At 34.2% G+C, this 20593-nt stretch overlaps 1 protein-coding gene across 4 annotated transcripts in view; it reads right to left on the reverse strand.

Annotated features, from left to right (window-relative positions):
- CUL4A (cullin 4A) overlaps positions 1-20593 on the reverse strand; it is a 72138-nt gene that overhangs the window by 40918 nt on the left and 10627 nt on the right. For 3 of the 4 annotated variants that reach the window (XM_044670512.1, XM_044670513.1, XM_044670514.1), the window contains exons 3-5: positions 15951-16054; positions 11983-12052; positions 10103-10176 (exon numbers count right to left, since the gene is read on the reverse strand). In XM_044670512.1, coding sequence (XP_044526447.1) covers positions 10103-10176; positions 11983-12052; positions 15951-16054 — 248 coding nt within the window. The remainder of the gene's footprint in view (positions 1-10102; positions 10177-11982; positions 12053-15950; positions 16055-20593) is intronic. The other variant, XM_044670515.1, reaches the window with a different exon arrangement.

Here is a 20593-nt window from a genome sequence, read left to right on the forward strand (position 1 = left end):
TTCCTTTACCATTTTCTGCTCCTTAATTTTTCTTTTCTTTTCCAGACTTCTTTTTCTGTTTCTACTTTCCTTAATATTTCATACGAAACTTTTTAAAATCTAGTTTATTTCTGCCTCTCTTGGTTAAGACTTTCATCTTTATGTAACATATTCAACATACCAGCAATTTATTCAGTTTCATGAAAATATCCTTTAACTGCTTATATGCTAAAGTCCATTGTTTATATATCTATATATATATATATGTACTTACTGTGATGGATCCATGATTTCATCAGTGTGGGTACTCCCTCCACCAATGCAGATTGCAACCCTTCCAATGCCTTCTCATTCTGTGATTCTTATCCATGTCTTTCCATAAATCTTCCACAGAAGACCTACTCAACATGTTGGAGGCCTTTTTCTCATTCTTTTAAATGGCCCAAGGGTCTTAAATACCAAACTGTCCATCTGTATGTATGTCTAATATTGCTTATCACATGCAAATTATTAACATGCTGAAGTCTAGAAGTGGCAGTGTGGTGCAGTGGACTGTACCACTGGATCTGGAGTCAGAAGACCCTATTTAAATTCCAGCTCTACTCCTTAATACCTATGTGATCTTGGGCAAATCACTTAACACCTGTTTCCTCATCTTCAAGATGAGGGGGTTGGGCTAGACAATCTTGTAGGAGGGCTTTCATAGTTCTAAATCCAATGATCTTTTTTGCCCACCATATATTTCCATTGCCCTCTGTATTCATTGTAATTTGGATTCTTCCATGAATATAGTGTTCCCTAAGTCACGGTCATATAGAATCTGGGAGAACACCAGTTTTTAAGTTAAAAAAAAAAAAAAAAAGCTTTTTGTGGCATTTAGCAATATGGGATTTGGAAACACTATAGTTTCTCAAGTCTAATCCAGTCCAATTTCCTCTGACACAATTTTAATCTCACCTAATTGTCCGTTTGTATTGCTTGGTCAAGATGTACTAATTTAACAGGCTATCGTGTTGGCAGTGTATCACAGTAAGGACAACATTAATTTTTCATCAGTTTTGTCCATGAGTACAAGCCGATTTCTTTTCTCTACTGTGGTGGGTAGCAGAAACTTGCACAAAGTAGGTACTTTAATAAGCATTTGTTGAATTGAATCACACAAAGGTGAATTTATGTTCCAGGACTTGTTACTATTCATATAATGGCATGTGACCAGGAACATTTGGAGAATTTTGCTATCAACCAGAGTCCTTCACAAGTCCTTCAATGACACTAGCAAATATCTTAGGTTAATACATATTTGGCTATTTTGCCTGTAATTCTACCTGTTTATTTTCATAAAGAATAACCTCATTGTGTATCTAGCTTAATCTCACAAAGATTTCCCAACATAAGGCAGCTTAATATGTTTTCTTACATTTTCTCCCCCTGAAAGCACTGTGAGTCTTTTTAAGTCTTAACATCAACTCCAGAATACTTCTTAACTTGTGTCACAACCAAAGATTTCTCTTCTATATACCGGGTCAGGGCTAGCCCCTTTTTCCTTTGCCACTCTTACTTTCTTGTTCAGTGGATATACTGAGAGTATAATGCAAATGCAGTGGTTCTACTACTATGGCTGATGAGAATATATCAGTATTTTTAAAAACTTATCTGCTGAATTTTAACTCTATTTGCTAAAATTTCTGATTTTATCTATATATGCTCTAGGAATGACCTGGTATAGCCAAATCAAATGCCAAGCTCTTCAAAACCTTTTCCACTCAATTTTTTTTTTGTGTGTTTCAGGAAGTGATATGATTTCTTGCCTTTCATCATCTTCTGCTTTAATATTAGGCAAATGATTTTGTAACAGCTAAATAGGCATTAGTTGTGGCAGCCACATTTTTCCACTTGTTAAAGAAATAAAGTTTTGTTTACCGAGGTCATTTCTGGGCTCTTTTCAACCCCAGAATTTTAATTGTCTACTACCTAAATTACGTCCCATTCCCCCCCCATCCCTCCCCCTCAATGGCAAGTCTCATTTTCTGGAGTTGATGATTTATATATAAAAAACCCTGCAGCTTCTATAATCATATAAAACGTTATCTTAAATCCTTTTCTATTAAATTGCTATTTATTTTAACCTTGGCCCCAGTCATATGAACACTGCTGGTTCTGAAGTGACTATGTTCATAATTATTACATATCTATGTATGGTTTTCATTTTTTATGCCATTCAAGTACTTGTCATCCAGTGCCTTCCAACCTTCTTTAATAAAATATTGAGATATAGGTACAAAGTATTTGTCATTTGGGTGCTTCCTTGAAGAGAACTTCTGAACTGCCTTCTTTAATTCTTCTGGCTTCATTTGTAGGAAATGCCATCAGGAATCTGGTTCAGTTCCTCCAGTAGTGTGACATTTCATTGTTGAACAAAGATCACACATTAAAGAGTATCAACATTTAAGGTTTGTAGATGGCTCTTAGACTGTGTGAATTTTAATACCCTCTGCCCTACTTTCTGCCTCTAAGCAAGTGAAAGGGTAAACTGCACAGAACTAAGGGTCACTTTGTGTTTTTGTCCATTTCATGGATTGCTATGGCCAAAAAAAATCACCACCTGGTAGCCAACCTTCCGGTGATAAGCCTTTGCATACACAGCTAGGCTGGCCCTTCAATAACAGACACATAGTTAGTTACTGGGTCTGCAAATATACACACATACACACTAACTCTTATGCTATTTATTTGTGTGTGAAGCCAGTTCAAATGTTAATCACTGAATGCGACCACTACCATCAAAATCCCCACCACCCTAACCATCACCATATATCCTAACAAGACAAGTGATGAATTGGAATCAGAAGACCTCCGTTTCAATTCTAGCACTGCCATCTGCTACCTATGTGACTTTGGAAATGCATTTGTAAAATTAAGGAAACTGGACTAAATGATTTCTAAGGACTCTTCTAGCTTTAAATCTCATAATCATATGAGAAGATGTTACTTCAGAATAGTTTACTTTAATTTTGTAGTATTAGAAATTTGGCTAATATTATTTACTTTCTGGGATAGCTACACACCAAAATATTTTAATATATATTTAACACTTGTACATTTCTATAATAAAAATATCTTAAATATTATCCTATATTTTCTTCAGTTAAACAATTAATATCTTCATGTGAATTAGAAATGCTAAATTGTAAATGGCCTTGCTAGCTAAGGATTTCTTTTTAATAATCTCACTATCACTCAAATCTAGTAAAATAATATTCTCATAAATAGTTGGTCATAGATAATTTCTGAGCCCAGAAAAACTATCTTCTCTAATCGAAATCTCCATACAATGCTAAAAAGAGTTTCTGGGGCACACAAGTATTTTCTCATGCACAGCAAGAAAGTTTGCATTATTTTAAACATTAGAGAAGCAGAATGAAAAATTGTAATAACTAAACTGAAAATTTTGTTTAAAGTTTATGATTTAGATGGTTTCAATCTACCCAATTTCAGTGAAAACTCATGTTTTAAAAGTCTAAACTTGCACTTTGCATTTTATACTTTTAAAAAAGCAACATCAGACACATTAAAAGTTTCTTGTATTCTGATGGGCAATACTCATGGAATGATATGACAGTAATTTAAACTGATCTTCAAAAATCTAAATATTATATCTAAAGTTTATTTTTTTTTCATTTGATGATATATAAGCAAATTTGGTTTTCTCCCCTTAAAGTTACATAGAGAAGAAATGCCTCATGTATCTGGTCAATTTCTGGCAAAACTCAAACATGCTGAAGATAGCTACAAACTGGAAAAGAAGAGATGAATATGACTAAGAATTAAGAAAAAGAGCTATCATGCCAATATTAATCCTGGATAACAAAACCCAGCCATTTCTTATCAAAAGAGAAGTGGGGTCTTTGGATGTGAAATGTGGTAGATACTTCACAGGATCTACCAGTTTTGCTTTATTAAAAGAGAAGATTTGATTTGAGGTGTAGAGAAACTTCACGGGAATGACTGTGGTATAAAAATAAAAGGCACCAATAAAACAAAAAAAAAGCCATCATAATGCCCATGCACTCTCCTCAGGCCAAAAAAAGCCAACTTTTTGGTTTACTGTGGCAACCTGAGGTCTAACTGGGGGTGGGGGTTGAGGGTGAGAGGCCAAGAATGGAACATATAAAAATAATTCCTACCAAGAGCAATTAGTGATGCCTAGCTGACTTAGCCAATGAAAACCAAACACTACCAGCCTTGAAAAGGATAATTATAAATAAAAACCTCAAATCAATCAAGGAAAATCAAATCATATTTAGTGTACTATTTTATGAAAATAGATAACATTTTATAAATATTTTCATGATAAATGATTAAAATGAGAAAGATTCAGTACTTATAGGAATATGGTAAAAAATCATGTATTCAGAGTACTTCATTGCCCTATGAGGCTAGAAAAATGAGGTGATACTGTGAAAGAAAATACATAAAAAGTTTGTTTCCTTATGATTATTAATATAACAAATTGGTTCTATATGCATTACCTTATTTTTGAAACAACGTTATTGGTTAATAATGTGTATAAAGCTACTTATTTGCAGATAATTTGAAATTAATGTAAATGTTAATCATCTGAAATTTTTTTTAAAATCCTGAGTTTTAATTTTTCTTAAGTCTAGTAGTCCCATTAAAATCCTCTACATCTTCAAAATTTTTATTTTGACAAAGATTAATTACAGGGATTTTTCAAACACTCGGAAGTTTTTCAAAGACAAATCTTGACCTTAAGACTCTCTTGTTTCTTTAGTGAGGATATGTGGAAGACTAAAGTTTTCCCAGAAAATAATCATTTTTACAGATGATTGTTAAAAAATGTACAATACAGTGATCTAAAAGTACCAGCCCAGAAAGGTGAAGTGATTTACTTGAGATCACATAAAATAAGCAGCAGAGGCAGGATTCAAACTAAGGTACTCTGACTCTTTCTATTCCATTAAAGAATGACACTCAACCCAGCCAGATTTAAACTAGACAGCTAGTGCTAGAGACACCACTTTTTAAATCTCATCACAAACTCACTAAACTGCCCTTTGTTGTTGATGCTACCAATACATTAACTTATTACTTTGGGATAATAATTTTTTCCTTTGTTATGTTTTTTTAGACCTTATCACAAGTTAAAAGTTAGTAATTAGGCAGCATATATTAACAATCTTTTAGAAAAAGCCCTATGGAATTCAAATAGGATCAAGATGACCAGGATGCTCCAGTTTCAGTAGTGTAGTCCTTACTTTGGATGTGTGAAGTCATGGATATAGAAAAGCCCCAATGGAGGAAATCTCCTCTCTCAATGCATATTGTTACCTCTTCTATAACTTACAGGCTTAGAGATTTTCCTGGGAGCACTGAGAGGTTAAAGGATTTACACAGGGTGACACAGTGTGTGTCAGAGATGGGACTTGAACCCAGGAACCTGACTCTAAATTCAGCTCATTATCCATTCATCCACATTGGCTCACTATATTCTATAGTTTTATAACCTGTTCTAAATGAAGAATTCAAAGAAAAGGGATGTTCATGAATTTCTGAGATATAACTAGTGATAAGCTCTATTTAATCTATAGGGGTTTTATGGGTTTTTTTTGTGGTTAAAAACAAATACAATTTTTATCACCACTTAACACAGACTTGTGGGCATAGAATAACTTGTACAATTCTGAGGCAGCTTTCTGATTGGCTTTATGTGGAAAAAGGCAAGGGGTGGGGAGGAGGAAGATCAATCCTTGATTAGGAACTCCATGGAATTGAAAGCTAGATGGGGCAAACTCTGTATGTTCTAGAAGAAGTCATTCTAGCCTGGGGGTACTTACAGCTCACTAAACTAATAGGTTCTGGTCCAGAAGGCCCTCTAGTTCCCCTACAAAATCCTAATATCTCTGCCTTTGAAATATTACACATCCTTTGAAGGTTAGCTCAAATGTGATCTCCTCCATGAGGACTTCACTAGTCTACCCAAGTGCCACATGTCACACAACACTTGTCTTACATTTTTCTTATATAATTATAATGCAAAATAGAACAAAGGTTTGTATGTGCCATCTCACCCATGAGGTAAGCTCCATGAGGGCAAGGATGAAATCTTGTTTAAACTTTGAAGCAAAGCAGTAACCTGCACATTAATAAATAGGTATCTGATGAAATTGCTGAAGTATGTAGTAGAGAGCACTAGGGATCTAGGAGGTGCCTTTGATAAGGAATGCTGAGATAAGGTACTGGGTCAGGCCACATGACAATTCTCTAGGAAAGTAGGTAGACTTAGTTAAGAAAGATAACCAGTTCTGTACTGGTTAAGATTAATTACTAAGTACTTTGATTTTCTCATATTCTTTCTATAATTTCAAAATTTATTCAATTCTATTTATATCCAATTGCTTAAAGTTCAAAATACCCTAGCTATGGTATAAAGAAAGAAGAGTAGGTGCTAGAACTGGATGTATATAAGAGGTGGCAGAAGATTTAGGGTATGGGTCTACGGTTTGGCAGGATAGAGGGCCAGAGAAAGATAAAAATATTTGACCTGTGAACCAGAAGAGCAATAGATGGTTGGAATGCTGATGCCTTGGGCCCAGATCAGTTCTACTAATTTGATGGGCCCTGTTTCCCATTTGGGGAATGTGTCTTCACACTTGGTGGCAGCAGTGCAACTTTAAAAGGGAAGAATAAAATGATTTATAAACACATAGATATTACTAATGAGAGGACATTCTAAGAACTTTCTGCTTCTGAGGCTTGTATCTTGTGTAGATATATTTTAAGTACACATGCATTTATGTAAATATGTACATAAAACTTCATCTATGCACGGTAAAACAATGTCAAGAGGGTCCTATGAGACAAAGTTCTAGAGAGTGTTAATAGGGTAGGTGGCCTAGTAGATCTATAAAGACTATTATATATAGGATTATAGTATAATCCCTCATAGTAGGGCTCCTTAACTTAGAGTGTCTATGTAGAGATTTCAAGGGGATCAAGAATTTGGATAGGAAAGAAACTGCATCTTTATTTTCACTAACCTTTTACTGAAATTTAGCATTTTCCTCAATTATTCAAAAATGCTTTTCTGAGAAAGGGTTCAAGGGTTTCACAAGATTATTGAAAGGGTCCAAGGCACAAAAAAAGTTAAGAACCTCTGTCTTACAGATTTAATTGAAAAATGTTAATAGACTGTGAGGTAAACTAAGCTGGTATCCACAAAAATAAGAGTGCTGATAAATATGGCAATAGCCTGGAATTCCATGCTTTTTTTCTTTGATATAAAACTAGCAAGGGAAACGTGGATTTGGGAAACATTTTATGGTGAATCTGCTAGGATAGGATTGATTTCCTAGTTATCTTAAAAAGCATAACTGTAGGATTTAGCTTGGAGACTGTAAAGGATAAGAATATTCTCATTCTTTGCTATTCACTATCCGTCCACTAGTATGAAAACCTCTACCCTAAGTCTGGTCCTTATTATAACTCCTGCAATAGGTTCCCTTCATTCAATCTCACCCCTAATACCTCCTCTTCATGGCTGCCAAACTGATATTCTTTATGTGCTGGTTTGATTATACTACTGTCCTGCTCAAGTAGTTTCCTTACAACCTTAAAATAAAACACAAACTCCTCTGGTTGACAAAGTCTTTCACATTTTGGCTCCAGCCAATCTTTACAGGCCACTATTCTCCCCTATATATTTATGTTCCAAATGCAGCCCATTGCTATTCTACATATGCAACATTCCAATTCCTCTCTTCTGTCTCCCCACCCCCCCACCAATCTCTCACAGTTTCTCTGTGGGCTTATCATATCTGAAATACTCTCTTCTTATGAAGATTTCCTTATGAAATATGGAGATTTCCTTATGAAATAATATGATTTCCTTATGAAATCACTGGTTCCCAGTGAGATTCAATTCAGATGCTACCTCCTTCAAGAAGTCTTCCTGATTACTTTAGTTGCTTAATGTCCTCCACTGCTCTGTATTTATTTTGTTTGTAACCTATGTTTATCCAAGTACCCTGTGCCCCTTCTAAATAAACATAAGGTTCTTGGGGATAGGGATAATATTTTTGTATTTGTGTCTCCAAGACCTAGCACAGTATTTGGCATATAGAAGACACTTAAAGCTATTATCAATAAGACACAGATATGGTTGCTTTAGGTATGAAATATCTTAAATTAAACATTTTTATTTAGAACTTTATCCTTTCAGACTAGGTCGTCTATAATGAGTAAGAAATTATGATCTGCCCACGAAGACCAATTCATAGCAAATTTGCAATGTACTTTTTCTAAGCTATAAAAGAATTCAAGCAAACATACACTATTAATCAATACTCCACTTACACTTATTTAAACTTCCTGCTTTTGCCCCTTAAACAGGGTCCTCTTATTCATGCATTACATTATTCAGTTTATTTTATATCCAATTCATTTACTCTAGCCTCAAAGTCTTATTAATGTGTGTGTGTGTGTGTGTGTGTGTGTGTGTGTGTGTGTTTTTTAAAAAAGGAGTATCCTGGCTCCATGTAAGAGAAAGAATACCACACTGGGAGGCAGGAGGCATAGGTTCTATCCTGACTCTGCCATTTAATAAATGTGTAACCTTTGGCAAGTCATTTAACTTCTCTGAGCTTATTGCCTCATCTTTAAATGAGGATATTATGCCACAGAACCTACCTCAAAAAGAAGCTATATATATAAATCTGTTAACTTTAAATCATTATATAATTGAGCTATCATTGCTACTTGTAAAGTTATGACTCATGACTTTTGTTTCTAATTTATGTCGATTTGTTTTTTTCCATATTTAAAGTATAACCTGAAATAATTTTTTGGAAATTGTTATCATGTGCTAAACATATAAAATAAAGTCTGCTTCTATAAGGATATCAAGAGAGTTTTTTTCAAATAAATGATGAAATACAGATATTCTACTAAAAGGGACATTCTTCACTTGATTTCAACCTTCATATGATAATAGTTAAAGCATCATCTCAACTGTATGAATGTTAATTTCTGAAAAAACCCAATAAAGATGATTTCCTAGACCATTTAGTATTTTCATTTTTGTGACAACTTAAAATTATTTTCAGCTTATGATACAGGATTATTAAAACTAACAGATTATGATTTCATTATTCTATTTTATTTTATAAATCAAGACTTTCAATTGGAGTATCATTTTAATGTAGTCACAAATTTGTGATATATTTTCATGAAGTGACTAATTTTAATTAACTAAAATTAATATTTTCTAAGTTTTGTCTTTTTATATATCTGCCTTAATTTTTTTCTCTATCCCCTTAAATATTAAGCATTTCCATTTCTTTGAAAACACTGTGCACCTAATCAGTTCTTTCCCCAATCTTTCATAGGAAATCTATAGGCCCATGTATTCTGCCACAAAGGGTGCTATTGTGGTGCTGATGATGCTTTTACCGCATCCCTGGACTACTCACTGTGCTCTGGCCAGTCCTACCTGTATTCTATTCAAGGAGGCCAGAGGCACATGTTACTCAATGTCTACACACCACGGGGTAGATCTGGGTAAGTAGAAGTCACTGGCATAAAGGATTTCTCCCCAAAGCCTGTTGAGGTAAATCCAATCCTGTTCTTGACCTCTGGTTCCTGGAAGAGGATATACATGTTTCCAGAGAAGACAGATAATGGATACATTTAAAAATTTTGAAAAATGTTTTAAAAATTTAATATGAATTAAAAAAAAAAGTTTTTATACCTTTAGTCTGGACCTGTGATTTCAATGGTAGAGGGAACTCCTGATGTGGAAACTTCCTCCACCAATGCAGATAGGCAACTCAATTGTAACAAAGTGTTGCCTTGGGCACTGAGACATTAAATGACTTGCCCATGGTCACATAGTTATTACATGTCAGAGGTAGGACTTGAACCCAGGTCTTCCTGACTCCAAGGCCAGTCCTCTACACTGTCTCACACTTTAGAGGTCAAAACAAAACTAAACCAAAAAAAAAATTTAATAACTAGATATAACTACCTGAGAAAACAAAATTTTAAAAAAGTTTTTTATGCTCCTAGTAGATTTACTTACACCATAGAGATTTAAAAAGATACCTACCATATAGAAGGAAGCATTGAATTCTGAAGTACATAAGTGCGATCCAAAAACAAGAAAATACTTCTAATCATGATCTATAAATTAAAAACATATACCAAATTTATTTTTTAATATATTATAGAATTTTATTGCTAAGAACATATTAATCATCTCAAATTTTATATGATGTAAATTTATATTTACATATAACTATACACACACACACACACACACACACACACATTCTTTCTTTCTTTTTTAATAGGAAGATGTCTCAGAAAGTTCTCACTTTGAATTTTTATCCTTTTATCTAAAAAACAGCCCTAATGTATGGACTCTAAGTAACTGCTTTAAATTACATCTTTTTAATCTAGCCATTTCTTGACAGACATGGTAAATCTTATACAGGAAAAATGCTTTAAGCTTCTTTATCATCCCTCTTCCTCTATCCCCACAGGCCAGATCCAGGTTGTAGTTTGCCCATCACTGCCTTAAGCAATTCCCTAATCACCAAGTCCCCACATCCAGATGTAGTGATTAGGGAATTGCTTAAGGTAGTGATGGGCAAACTACAACCTGGATCTGGCCCGTGGGGAATAATTTGCCCATCACTGTTCTTTGCTCATATAAATGTGATCTTTTTCAATAGTTACCATGCTATAGTGAAGAATGTATAACTTAGAGACAAGCAAGATTTTCTTCATTGTTGTAAATGAGGGGAACAACAGGATAAAAGTGGGCTAGACTATATATATGCCACCAATTCACCCTATTCAAAACTTAATGTTAACAAAACCAAAAAGGCAACACTAATTAGGGAAGATAAGACTTTCCCTTCCTCCCACTCCAAAAATGTACAAACACATTAAACATGAAAAAAACATATACATACACAGAACTACTCATGCCTTGATATTTTTATGTGACACTCAGAACTGAATTGGACATATGAATACTTTAAAGAAAAAAAAAAGGCCAGTGTAATGTCAAGATATTAGGCTATTACCTCAATCTGACTGCCTACCAAGTTAACAGTGCAGCACTATAAAAGAATGATAGTTCAAAGAGCAAACATAAGGATGATGAGTATATCAGAGTGTCTCTAAATAATAGGTTTTCCTTAAAAAATACCAGTCATTTTTATATTCAAATTGATTTTTTAAAATTATTTATGAAGTTACTGATTTCATCTTTCATATACAATTAAGCCCATCTCATTTATAACCAGATTTTTCAAGTAATACTTTTTTAGCCCCTAACAGGTACCTACCTGGTTTTGCATTGCAATCTCTATTTTACTAGCTAATTGAGGGAAATGATGGATTAAGTAATCCTGAAGTGTGTACAATGGAAAAAAAAAAACAAAACTACGTTTGGCTTTGGAATATGCAGTCTGCCATTCTGGGATTTACAATGTAGTTTAATTTTTTAATTTAAAGACCTCTCTTAGGAAGGAAAAAAAGAGCTATACACTTTAGGATGATAGGATCACAGATCATGCTCAACTTTTCTCAGCTCAAATCCACGCTGAGATTAAACAGCATCATCTCTCAGATTAACACAAAACAGTACCCTGAGCAGATGTGTCATCTCTCTAAGTTTGCTGTTAATCTAGCTCACACCTTCCAGAGGTGGGTGGAAGGGCTTGGATGGAGTAACTGTGCTTTCAAGCCCTTCTTTTTGACTGGGTTAAAGGGGAGAGAATATAATTCCTTCCCAATTACTCAAATCTCCTTTGTTTTCTCTTTTGTCCCATTTCAACTCTAGGAGGAACTGAAATGGGACAAAAGTTAAATAAACAGAAGTTGAAATCCAAACAGTTTCTAGTCCAACAAGTTAATAAAGTATAACATGAAAGAAGACAATACATAACCAATAACAGAAAAATACAATAACCTTACCATTTGTCTGCAATGATCTTGCCAGCATTTGTTTATCTTCTTTAAAAACAAAACACTATCTAGAGAATCTGTGCAGCACCTGCTAAGGAAAACTATTATTTTTTAACACCTTAGCTCTTCTTTCTCTAAAACATTAGCTTGATAATTAACCAAGTTAAACCCAAGATCATATATTTTAAGGCTTTATTATTTCCTCTTTCATTAATCTTTTTCTTTAATCAATCCTAACATCCTTTGATCCTTTATTTATTTTCTTATCTTTCTTGCTACGTTGAGTCTTTCTACTGTTCAGTTTCTATTTTTTCTTCTTCTATCACCTATTTTCAGGACGTTACTTCAACCAGACTTTCCTTCTTAGGTGCGTGTTGGCAGAAGACTAAAACCAGAGTACTGATAACACTATGCATTCAGAGGCCTAGCCTAATGGTCCCACTTTAAAAACACCAAGGGCCTAGAAATAGCTAGACTTTGTCATAACAATCAGCAGGAAGATGAGCTATTTTTAATACTGAAAAGGTTAGTGTAGGGATTGAGTTGGAAAGGTATGAAGTCAGAAAAAATGGCTCGAGCTTTAACTCTACAGTTTTCTGATTCATGTTGAAAATAGATGCTTAAATCTTAAAATGATATATGAAATCTCATTTATATAAGTATTCTTATTAAATAGCTTGTGGAATTATAATGTTTAAACATTAGGATATATGTTCTGGAGCAGGCTGAGGTATAATTTAAATGAGAAGAAATCCCGAGTTCAGGAAGAAAAAAGAATAGTGCTCTCAGGATTGACAAATCTCGTTTGTATAACACCAGGAAAGGTCATAATAGGTTTAAGTCAGTGATGGGCAAACTATGGCCCCTGGTGACCCCCTGTAATGTTCTATCCAGCCCTCGACATTATTCCTAATCTGATGAATACAATGAGTAGGATACAATACAATGAAACTTTGAAAGAGTTGCCTCAGAAACAGACTGACAGATGAGCATTTCCTTTCCTTTGGCTCCCTCTTTAAAAAAGTTTGCCCATCACTGATTTAAGTGAATAGAGGTACATTTTCTCCTTTCCTACATCAGGACTTTTTAACCTCAGCTTCTTGAACTTGGATGGGGGTTTAAAAAAAAAATCACATCTTTATTTTCACTAACTATTCAATGAAATCCAGCATTTAATTAAAAATATTATTCAAAGACAGGAGGCTTCATCAGACTGCTAACAGTGTCCATGACACATAAAAAAATTAAAAACCTCTGTTCTAGATGGAATTATATATTTTGGTTACTGGAAGTTAAAATGAAATACTGTAAATTTGTGTCAATAAAACCAATTGAATATGGTTAAGGAGTCAATAATAGACATTAAAAAGGATAATGATTCAGGTTGAATAAACTATTGCCTTTCACTTGCCTAAATAATTCTGGGGGGAAAAAAAGATAAAAGAATTTTGTTAAAAACTATATTTATTTTAATAACTGGAAGGTAAAATGACTTAAAAGTGAAAGAGACTTTTACATATTGACCATTTTGTCCAGATATTGATCAGCATTAATATTGTTTGAAACAAGAGGTCTAAATGAACAACTGGGCATTCTGGAAGGCTCTCCTTCAGAACTAGGTGGGGATGCAAACACTGGGTGACAGTAGCATGCTTTATGAGGAGCACCTGGGTTCAAAACCTACCTTTGGACATGTCTAAAAAGAACTAAATAGAAAGTACTGAGGTACAGTATTATATTACTGATAACTCTAGGGACAAACAATCCATGGCTCCACATTGAAAAAAGATCTTAGACATTATCATCCTCAGAAATACCTGTTAACATTACCAATGTAAAGAAGTAAAGGGAATTTGTAATGGAGATAGACTTTATATTCCCAGGACTTTTCTCTTTGAAATGAAGGTCATCAAATAGAAGCAGCTACTTCTGTACCCAGGCCTGTGCCTGGACCAGTACTTTGACTAGCTTAAAAAAAAAAAAAAACTGTTACAGTTTAATACTGTTATATTGAATCTCTGGGAGCTTGAAGTTCATTCAATGATTGACAGATAAGTCAGTTGGACAGAATGTTCCCAGGGAGGCATGCGAGAGTTAGGAGGGGCAGTTGAGAACCCTGAGCAGAAGTTCTGGGTCTTGTACCTGTCCTGAGGCTAGAGATCGGTGGATCCTGGTCTTAGAGTGAGAGGGTGCAAACATCTCTCTGCAAGCTCTTCCGGTCCTTGATATACCGTTATCAACCTGTACTTGACCACCACCTCGGTGTCTACTGCCCCTAGATATTAGGAGTTTCATCATCTAGTTATCTAGGCTTCCCAGGGCCCAGGAGGGATCCGGGAAGTGGGCAGGAGATGAAGAAGAGGGTGGAAAAGGGTGGATATATCTCAACTGTTAAGGCTTAAGATCTACAGAAGAAGAAGCTGAAGATTTCCCAGCAGTTTACCTACTCTGGTTTAGTCCTGGCCAGGCTGAACCAGAGGGAAGCTAATATTGTTTCTTCATTTGCCAGCAGTTGGGAGTTTTATTAGTAGCAAATTAAAGTAGGGTCTCCTAAACCTCAGTCCTTTACCCTTATCCTTCTTAATATATAAAGTTTAAAGTACCTTCCTAAATCAGTTTCAAAGCTTGTTTTGGGAAGGGAGTCAACACAGTCAGAATATCAATGTTAAGTCAGCTGAAGAGCCCAAATCAATATATCAATTAACCCAGGTGGGTCCTGAAGGGATAAACCTCTTTGACCTGAAGGATCCTGCCTGGGCAACTGTTATAAAGGAGAAGTGTCATCTTATCCTCTCTGTACATCATTTCTACTACCTCAAATAGATACTAGTGACCTCCTTTAATTATAACAATATATGTATATCAATTCCCTTGATGAGAATATTAACTGCTACAGATGTATTTTTTGTGTGCTAACTGAATAATTGAAGGATGATAATATCTACTTTATCTCACATACTAAAACTTGCAACTATTAAACAAAAAAGGCATGTAAGGAAACTGTTCTCAGGTAGCCTATCTGTGGCAAAACTGAATTGAATGAAGTGCTTGCTCACTATCTGGTGGAGCCTGAGATCATTCAAATAATTAACCCCAAATATTATAAGCTGTGCTTGTAAGATATAATCTCATCCATGGAAATTAATACCAAAATGTGACAAGAATTTCAAAAGAAATAAGGAAAAAACTAATGGATGTGGGGATTGAATGGGAATCTAGCATAACCAAACCTCTATCTATAACACAAAGAAGCAATCATCATTAAATACCCTAGGTACTGGTTAAAAAACACAAAGGCAGATCAGTATAACAGAAGAGACAAGAAAAGCTCTAGAAGTAAACAGATATAATATTCTAGGTTCCAATAAAACCAGGAACAAAAATTAATGGGATAAGAATTCTCAATTTCACAAGAACTGCTAGGAAAAACATAAAGCAGTTCAGAAGTCAATAAATTGTAGACCAGCATCTTATTCCATATAAGCTCCAAATAATTAAGTAATCGGAAATATAGAAAGCCACATCATTTAAAAGAACAGAGAACACAAGAAAGTATTTTGCAGCTTTAAGATTTGTGGAAGAATTCATAATTAAACAAGACACATCACAAAATTACAAAGGATCACCTCAAAAACCATGGTTCATAGATGGAAACATAATTTAACATAAATTAAACATGATAAAATAAGAAGCTTGTATAGAAGAATAAGTGAGGAAATGGGAGAAAAAGTTAAAATCCAAGAGGTCAATCTAAAATACATATTTTTGGTAACTATTTCTATATCCAGTACTTTAACAAGCACAGAGTATATTAACCTGCAGGTGATGAAAACTGTTATAGTATGCCACTAAAAAAAATTACTTAAAAAAATCATCACCTAAAACAAATGTAAAATTACCCTCTTCTATATGGTAAAGAAGATTCTGAAGATAAAAACTATAAACCAAAGAAAAAAAGAAAAAGAAAAAAAGGATATTCTCTGAACTGAAGGATTTGTGCTTTGACATGATCTTCACAAACCTGTCGTAGTTGCTTGTAGAGTGTTGGGGATACTTTGTAAGAACAGAGATTTTCAACAGCCTAAAAAGCAAAAGAAATAGCTCAGAATGAAAAATATATTTATTTTCAGTTACCTGTATTTACAATAGCATAGAATAAAGTATTCCCCCTGCACATAGCAGGTAGTAACTAAATATTTAATGAATAGAATATTATTTCTTACATTTCAAATTAGGGCAATTATTATTGTTATTTAATGTCACCCATTTTGCAATCACTTAATTGCAATTAGATATAGATAACAACACAGAACTAAAATGTGTCAACTGTACATATAAAGTGCTTACATACCAGAAAAGAGATGGTTGTCCCTGACAGATATAGCCAGCACCAATCCTGAAATATTTCAAAATTCTACCTCCTGCCCACCCCTACTCATCTTCTGACAAAAGGAAGAAAATAAGAATATCATTCTAGTTCCTTTTCATGGTTTGTACACATCCTTGGACACAGATTTTACCTGGCTCTGACTTTGGAGCTGATCTAGTATGATAAATGCAGGTAGGTAGGCAAATTGTATTTAAATGTGATTATCAATAATTTTATTCCTGGATGTATGAAGGCAATAAAAAACTATGAGCTGAAAATGTGCAATAATTGAACCATAGTTGAATAGGGGTTCAATCACACACAGAACATAGGTACTAATAATCTATTAATTTTACATATAAAAGAAATAAATATCTAACAAAGGGAAAATTGGAATTAATAGGTGAGTGAGTCTTTGACAGAAGTAAAAAGCCAACTGAACGTACTCCAAAAAAATAACCCCCCCCCCAAAAAAAAAGTAATTTGTATAAAAGGTTTGAAAGCATAAACACATCTTTACTATATGCTCCTGAGTTGCTGTTGTTTCATGAAGAGAAACTGTAGAGAATAGGTGCCAAGAGAATACGTTGGCTAAGTATTGTCTAGGAAAAATTTCTGAATTATAAGATTTCCCCTGAAGAAATATCCACATCAATAAGATCATAGATCCCCAAATAAAGATGTTCACAGTAGTATTCATAATATACAAATATCTATGGGTATACACGTACTGCCCCACCCCCTGCCTTCAAATAGAGGAATGGGTGGCCAATCAATCATATAACTATTAAAAGTGTGGGAGCTATGCTGAAAATTGGAAATGCATATTTGGATGTACTACCTTATCTCTCTGTCAAATGTGAAAAATGGTCTGTTTCATCTGTAAGGTCCCTCAGAGCCTTAAACTAAGATTATATAAATATCTACGTAAAGTAATATTACATGGAAAAAAAGCTGCCAAAAATAACTTCACAATAACTATAACCCCATAAAATATATTCACGCATGTTCACATATATTGAAAAAGAAATTGGATTGCTATCAAGTTAAGAATTTGTTTTTTTCACCTAAAGTTGCTTAAACTTGTTATGAAAGATTTATCTAAAGTACTTATACTCAATTTTAAATTCTCAACAATTTTCTAGGTATCATCTTATACTAATCAGAATCTTATCACGTTTTTATAAGTATTTGGCTCTTTCTTTCTAAAACTAGTTATATTTTGTTTTGTCAAATATAGTTAGTGAAAACCTATTAAATTTTTCTACCAAAGGCAATCTTACAAAAAAAGCTTTATTGCTCATTAATAGAACTTTCCCTCTCTTACAGACCATTAATAAATTTCACAGAATGATTACATAATGCGTTCCTTGCAAAATATATGCAGTGTACCAATTATTGGAATAAATTGAGGCAAACCTCTATTAAAGGCATGGGGTAGGGTCTCTGCATATTTTCTTTTAAAAAAAGCAGTGATATGGAATAATGTGGATTGGTTGCTAAGAATATGTATCATAAAGAAATGAATAACCACCACCATTTGAGTAGTATTACTTTAGTCTTTTCTAATTTCAAAAGATCCCTGACCTTTCCCCCCAAGTTCTACATAGCAAATATTTAAATAACAAATTGCACTTAATTTATTCTGTTTTAAAGTAAATAATTTGGGGACAACTCTTGCAATAAATGGAGACAAAAGTCCTATCAATCTGTAGTGATAAAATATTACAGTTGGAAAATATCCCTTGAGGTTCATGAAATAAGTGATTTGTATTTAATAGCAATTTGTGATTTTAGATTCTATTTCTTATATTACTCATTTAACACACTTACTGAATTGTTAGTAATCTTCACAGACGTACTTTTTAAACTACCACTTAAACCCTTGCACACAGTAGGCACTCAAATACTGATTGATTTACTTCCAATCTATTGTTTAGAAATAAATCTCCCTCATGATGTGGAAAGTTGCTAACAAAGGGATTTACTCCTGGGTTAAACAGTATTTCTGAGCTATTACTACAAGTATTAGGCATATTCAGAAATTGGGATGGGGTTTGTTATACAAAGGAGAAGCAGAGATACAGGACTGGAAGAGATGTTAGATGTGGAAAGACTAAGAGGCAATTGATGAACAGTCTGATGCTTCATTTATAGCTACACAATGTCAAGAGAAGTAGAGGAAGTATCCTAATCAAGTTGTTGGGTAGGTCTCTTCTGGAATAGGATATAGGTAAGTCAGGATGAGAGGACATTAGTGGATTGTTTCTGCACTGTGGGAGAGAATGCCCACATTAGAGACCACAGATATTTCAAAGTTATCTACTTTCCTTACATTAAAGCAATGCTTTCTAACCAGTATTGTTAGGCTTAACTCATGACAATTTAGCTTTTCTTGCTTTGCAAGACTACAAATCCTTATTTCCCTTTTATTCTAGTCCAAATAATTTCAAAGGGATTCTCTTATTCACCATGCCTAGCATTACCTGGACTAAATGTTTGTCACTGGGCAAAAAATAAACCTCTCATCTATAGCTGAATAAAGATATATTTGACATTAGAAAAAAGGTTGGAGAAAATGACATTGCATTCATACATTAGGGTCTACTAGTACCTGAAGATTTTCAATGCCAGGTGTGGGTGCTTAGGGTCAAAAATCAAAACAGGCTGGCAATGAAGAAAAGATCAGGTTGCTACAGAGATTGTGCTCTTTTACCTGAAGATGAATGACAGGAAAAAGAACATATGCCCAGAAAACTCTGATAACTTTACTTATGATACCAAATAAGGGAACCTTTATAGGACCCTATCCTCCTTATGGCTTCTATAAATTGACTTATATGTATTTATACTCAAGGGCCAATATTAGAAGATCATAGGAAATATGCGGGAATGCACTTCTGTCACCAACTGTCCTGTTTGAGTTTATATGCAGCAGGCCTAAACTATTGTGTTGAAAAAAAAAATGGTTTCAGAGAAACATGGTAAGGCTTCTGTAAACTAAAACAGAATGAAGTAGGCAGAGACAGGAGAACAATTTACGTTGTAACAGCATGATAAAAACAAATGATTTTAACAACATTTAATAACTCTATGTTCAAACATGATTCTGGAGGTCCTAGGTTGAAGAATGCTAACCATATTCTGATTTAAGAGTTAATGAGACACATTTCTGGACATGACCATGAGAGGAATCTATTTTGCTTACAACAGCATGGAATAAAAGGGCCAGTGTTACACAGCACACAGCAGGTTGTTGCTAAATATTTAATGAATATTATTTCTTACATTTCAAATTAGGGCAATTATTATTATTGTTAATGTCACCCATTTTGCAATCACTTAATTGCAATTAGATATAACACACAGAACTAAAATGTCAACTGTACACATAAAGTGCTTACATACCAGAAAAGAGATGGTTGTCCCTGACAGATATAGCCAGTACCAATCCTAAAATATTTCAAAATTCTATCTCCTGCCCACCCCTACTCATTTCCTGACAAAAGGAAGAAAATAAGAGTATCATTCTAATTCTTTCATGCTTTGCACACATCCTTGGACATGGATGTTACCTGGCCCTGGCTCCATTTTTTTGTGTTGGAATTTGGAGCTGATCCAAGTACAATAAGTGCAGGTAGGTGGGCAAATTTTATTTAAATGGCTATCTGTTACAAGGGTTTGGTTTTGGGGGGAGGGAAGAGAAGAGGGAAGAAAATAAATGACTGATAATTGAAAATAAATTTCAAATTTAAGAAAGTTCAAATATGATTCCAAGAACTGGATCTTGAATAACATATCTGATAACTTCATGGATCTGTGAATGCCACTAACAATTTTTTGTAATATCACTTTAAAATTGTTCTTCACTTTTGTTCTACTGGCCTTCAAAACATTAGTCTTTCACTGCTTTAATAGAGGAACCAAATAGCTCTTCTCTGATTTTAATTTATTTTATTTTTTTAACCCTTAACTTTTGTGTATTGGCTCCTAGGTGGAAGAATGGTAAGGGTGGGCAATGGGGGTCAAGTGACTTGCCCAGGGTCACACAGCTGGGAAGCGTCTGTGGCTGGATTTGAACCTAGTACCTCCCGTCTCTAGGTCTGACTCAATCCACTGAGCTACCCAGCTTCCCCCTTTCTCTGATTTTAGCTTTAGGTTATTAGAAAGTTTTTTTCACATTAAAAAACCCATACCACTTTCATCCATCACCCTAAAAAAGTTTTCAGTGGATATATTACATTTTTCTTT

This window comes from Gracilinanus agilis, chromosome 3 (genome assembly GCF_016433145.1).
Source record: "Gracilinanus agilis isolate LMUSP501 chromosome 3, AgileGrace, whole genome shotgun sequence".
In the NCBI taxonomy this organism is placed as follows: domain Eukaryota; kingdom Metazoa; phylum Chordata; class Mammalia; order Didelphimorphia; family Didelphidae; genus Gracilinanus; species Gracilinanus agilis.